This window comes from Salmo salar, chromosome ssa02 (assembly GCF_905237065.1).
Source record: "Salmo salar chromosome ssa02, Ssal_v3.1, whole genome shotgun sequence".
Taxonomy (NCBI): domain Eukaryota; kingdom Metazoa; phylum Chordata; class Actinopteri; order Salmoniformes; family Salmonidae; genus Salmo; species Salmo salar.
In genome coordinates, this window is record NC_059443.1 from 83,934,988 (window position 1) to 83,939,987 (window position 5,000).

Genomic DNA, 5,000 nt, shown 5'->3' on the forward strand with positions numbered 1-5,000 from the left:
GATCCTCAACACTGGGGCCCCACAAGGGTGCATGCTCAGCCCTCTCCTGTACTCCCTGTTCACCCATGACTGCGTGGCCATGCACGCCTCCAACTCAATCATCAAGTTGCAGATGACACTACAGTGGTAGACTTGATTACCAACAACAACGAGACGGCCTACACGGAGGAGGTGAGGGCCCTCGGAGTGTGGTGTCAGGAAAATAACCTCTCACTCAATGTCAACAAAACAAAAGAGATGATTGTGGACTTCAGGAAACAGCAAAGGGAGCACCCCCATATCCACATCGACAGGACAGCAGTGGAGAAGGTGGAAAGTTTTAAGTTCCTCTGTGTACATATCACCGACAAACTGAAATGGTCCACGCACACAAACAGTGTGGTGAAGAAGGCGCAATAGCGCCTCTTCAACCTCAGGAGGCTGGAGAAATTTGGCTTGGCACCTAAAACCCTCACAAACTTTTACAGATGCACAATTGAGAGCATCCTGTTGGGTTGCATCACCGCCTGGTATGGCAACTGCACCGCCCACAACCGCAAGGCTCTCCAGATGATAGTGCAGTCTGAACAACGCATCACCGAGGGCAAACTACCTGCCCTCCAGGACACCTACAGCACCCGATGTCACAGGAATGCTATAAAGATCATTAAGGGCAACAACCACACGAGCCACTGCCTGTTCACCCCGCTTCCATCCAGAAGGCGAGGTCAGTACAGGTGCATCAAAGCTGGGACAGAGAGATTGAAAAACAGCTTTCATCTCAAGGCGATCAGACTGTTATATAGCCATCACTAGCACAGAGAGGTGGCTGCCTACCTACAGACTTGATATCATTGACCACTTTAATAAATGGAACACTACATATCTTGCATTTCTTATCTCTTAAGTATATACTGTATACTGCATCCTACACTATCTATTCTTTACTATCTATTGCATCTTAGCCGCTCTGTCACTGCTCATCCATATATTTATATGTATATATTCTCATCCCATTCCTTTACTAGATTGTGTGTATCAGGTTTTGTTGTGGAATTTGTTATATATTACCTGTTAGATACTGCTGCACTGTGAGACAGACAGACAGACAGACAGACAGACAGACAGACAGACAGACAGACAGACAGACAGACAGACAGACAGACAGACAGACAGACAGACAGACAGACAGACAGACAGACAGACAGACAGACAGACAGACAGACAGACAGACAGGTACCTGTTCTGTAGGGCTTCAGGTAGAGTCAGGGGGATCTGGTAGTAGATGAGGCCGACCAGCAGAGCGAAGAAGATGTTAAGGGCAAGCTGAGCGTACGATGTCTGGGGGTTCCTGAGAGAGTTCATCACCGTACGACCACACACTATCCTTATCTACAGAACACATACACACAGTCACACACTATCCTCCTCTACAACACATGATATAATAATACACAACCACACATCTAGAGAACACTTTTCATACAGTGCAAGGTTGCCCAAAGTTCATCATGAGTTTACAACTTAATTAATGATAAACTCAGAGCACACAAACAAACACACAAACACTCCATATTAACTCTCAGCTCTACAGTTCTAGAATCCTCCACTCTATAGTTCTAGAACTCTCGCTGTGCGGGTTCAGACAGAGCTCAGTGATTAGCTGACCTGGTACCAGAAGGAGGTGACGTAGTCGGCCTTCTGTCCCTGACCTCCAACCCCTCCCTCCAGACCCTAGGTCAAATGGTCCAGCTCCTCCACCACCCTCTGGTACTGAGCCGACTGTCTGTAGCTCACTGCCAGAAGGTTGCTGTTGTCACAGTTCTCCTCTAGAGAGGGGAGGAGAGGTTAGGGTCAGTAGGGTTTAGGGTCTATAGGGGTTAGTGTCTACAGGGGTTAGTGTCTACAGGGGTTAGTGTCTACAGGGGTTAGTGTCTACAGGGGTTACGGTCTGTGGGGGTTAGTGTCTACAGGGGTTAGTGTCTGTAGGGGTTAGTGTCTGTAGGGGTTAGGGTCTGAAGGGTTTAGAGTCTACAGGGGTTAGGGTCTACAGGGGTTTGGGTCTATGGGGTTAGTGTCTGTAGGGGTTAGTGTCTACAGGGGTTAGTGTCTATAGGGGTTACGGTCTGTAGGGGTTAGTGTCTACAGGGGTTAGTGTCTGTAGGGGTTAGGGTCTGTAGGGGTTAGGGTCTACAGGGGTTAGGGTCTGTAGGGGTTAGTGTCTGTAGGGGTTAGGGTCTACAGGGGTTAGTGTCTACAGGGGTTAGTGTCTACAGGGGTTAGTGTCTGTAGGGGTTAGGGTCTGTAGGGGTTAGGGACTGTAGGGGTTAGGGTCTACAGGGGTTAGGGACTGTAGGGGTTAGGGTCTGTAGGGGTTAGTGTCTACAGGGGTTAGTGTCTGTAGGGGTTAGGGACTGTAGGGGTTAGTGTCTACAGGGGTTAGTGTCTGTAGGGGTTAGGGACTGTAGGGGTTAGTGTTTTTGGGGTTAGGGTCTGTAGGGCTTAGTGTCTACAGGGGTTAGTGTCTATAGGGGTTAGGGTCTGTAGGGGTTAGGGTCTACAGGGGTTAGGGTCTGTAGGGGTTAGGGTCTGTAGGGGTTAGTGTTTTTGGGGTTAGGGTCTGTAGGGGTTAGTGTCTACAGGGGTTAGTGTCTATAGGGGTTAGAGTCTGTAGGGGTTGGGGTCTACAGGGGTTAGTGTCTACAGGGGTTAGAACTCTCGCTGTGCGGGTTCAGACAGAGCTCAGTGATTAGCTGACCTGGTAGGGTCAGTAGGGTTTAGGGTCTGTAGGGGTTAGTGTCTACAGGGGTTAGTGTCTACAGGGGTTAGTGTCTACAGGGGTTAGTGTCTGTAGGGGTTAGTGTCTGTAGGGGTTAGGGTCTGTAGGGGTTAGGGTCTGAAGGGGTTAGGGTCTGAAGGGGTTAGGGTCTGTAGGGTTTAGGGTCTACAGGGGTTAGGGTCTACAGGGGTTTGGGTCTATGGGGTTAGGATCTGTAGGGGTTAGTGTCTACAGGGGTTAGTGTCTATAGGGTTACGGTCTGTAGGGGTTAGTGTCTACAGGGGTTAGGGTCTGTAGCGGTTAGGGTCTGTAGGGGTTAGTGTCTGTAGGGGTTAGTGTCTGTAGGGGTTAGGGTCTGTAGGGGTTAATGTCGACAGGGGTTAGTGTCTACAGGGGTTAGGGTCTACAGGGGTTAGTGTCTATAGGGGTTAGGGTCTACAGGGGTTAGTGTCTGTAGGGGTTAGGGTCTATAGGGGTTAGGGTCTGTAGGGGTTAGGGTCTACAGGGGTTAGGGTCTACAGGGGGTAGGCTCTGTTGAGGTTAGGGTCTGTAGGGGTTATGGACTGTAGGGGTTAGGGTCTACAGGGGTTAGGGACTGTAGGCGTTAGTGTGTACAGGGGTAAGGGTCTATAGGGGTTAGGGTCTGTAGGGGTTAGGGACTGTAGGGGTTAGGGACTGTAGGGGTTAATGTCTACAGGGGTTAGGGTCTATAGGGGTTAGGGTCTGTAGGGGTTAGGGAATGTAGGGGTTAGGGTCTGTAGGGGTTAGGGTCTGTAGGGGTTAGTGTCTGTAGGGGTTAGTGTCTGTAGGGGTTAGGGTCTGTAGGGGTTAGGGTCTGTAGGGGTTAGGGTCTGTAGGGGTTAGGGTCTACAGGGGTTAGGGTCTGTAGGGGTTAGGGTCTGTAGGGGTTAGGGTCTGTAGGGGTTAGGGTCTGTAGGGGTTAGTGTCTACAGGGGTTAGGGTCTATAGGGGTTACGGTCTGTAGGGGTTAGTGTCTGTAGGGGTTAGTGTCTACAGGGGTTAGGGACTGTAGGGGTTAGGGACTGTAGGGGTTAGGGTCTACTGGGGTTGGGACTGTAGGGGTTAGGGTCTGTAGGGGTTAGGGACTGTAGGGGTTAGGGTCTACAGGGGTTAGGGACTGTAGGGGTTAGGGTCTACAGGGGTTGGGACTGTAGGGGTTAGGGTCTGTAGGGGTTAGGGACTGTAGGGGTTAGGGTCTGTAGGGGTTAGGGTCTGTAGGGGTTAGGGACTGTAGGGGTTAGGGACTGTAGGGGTTAGGGTCTGTAGGGGTTAGGGACTGTAGGGGTTAGGGTCTACAGGGGTTAGGGACTGTAGGGGTTAGGGTCTGTAGGGGTTAGTGTCTACAGGGGTTAGTGTCTACAGGGGTTAGGGTCTGTAGGGGTTAGTGTCTGTAGGGGTTAGGGTCTATAGGGGTTAGGGACTGTAGGGGTTAGGGTCTACAGGGGTTAGGGACCATAGGGGTTAGGGTCTGTAGGGGTTAGTGTCTACAGGGGTTAGTGTCTACAGGGGTTAGGGTCTGTAGGGGTTAGTGTCTGTAGGGGTTAGGGTCTACAGGGGTTAGTGTCTACAGGGGTTAGTGTCTGTAGGGGTTAGTGTCTGTAGGGGTTAGGGTCTGTAGGGGCTAGGGACTGTAGGGGTTAGGGTCTACAGGGGTTAGGGACTGTAGGGGTTAGGGTCTGTAGGGGTTAGTGTCTACAGGGGTTAGTGTCTGTAGGGGTTAGGGACTGTAGGGGTTAGTGTCTATGGGGTTAGGGTCTGTAGGGGTTAGGGTCTACAGGGGTTAGTGTCTACAGGGGTTAGTGTCTACAGGGGTTAGTGTCTACAGGGGTTAGGGTCTACAGGGGTTACGGTCTGTAGGGGTTAGTGTCTACAGCGGTTAGTGTCTACAGGGGTTAGGGTCTATAGGGGTTAGGGTCTACAGGGGTTAGGGTCTGTAGGGGTTAGGGTCTACAGGGGTTAGTGTCTGTAGGGGTTAGGGACTGTAGGGGTTAGTGTCTACAGGGGTTAGGGTCTATAGGGGTTAGGGTCTACAGGGGTTAGGGTCTGTAGGGGATAGGGTCTGTAAGGGTTAGGGTCTATGGGGTTAGGGTCTGTAGGGGTTAGGGTCTGTAGGGGTTAGGGTCTGTAGGGGTTAGGGTCTATGGGGTTAGGGTCTGTAGGGGTTAGGGTCTACAGGGGTTAAGGTCTATAGGGGTTTGGGTCTATGGGGTTAGGGTCTACA

General features: G+C 51.2%; 1 protein-coding gene across 1 annotated transcript in view; it reads right to left on the bottom strand.

Annotated features, from left to right (window-relative positions):
* The window catches only part of LOC106595425 (broad substrate specificity ATP-binding cassette transporter ABCG2), a 29,636-nt gene that overhangs the window by 5,289 nt on the left and 19,347 nt on the right, over window positions 1–5,000 (bottom strand). The window contains 2 exon segments of the mRNA XM_074112244.1: window positions 1,220–1,371; window positions 1,648–1,808. Coding sequence (XP_073968345.1) covers window positions 1,220–1,371; window positions 1,648–1,808 — 313 coding nt within the window.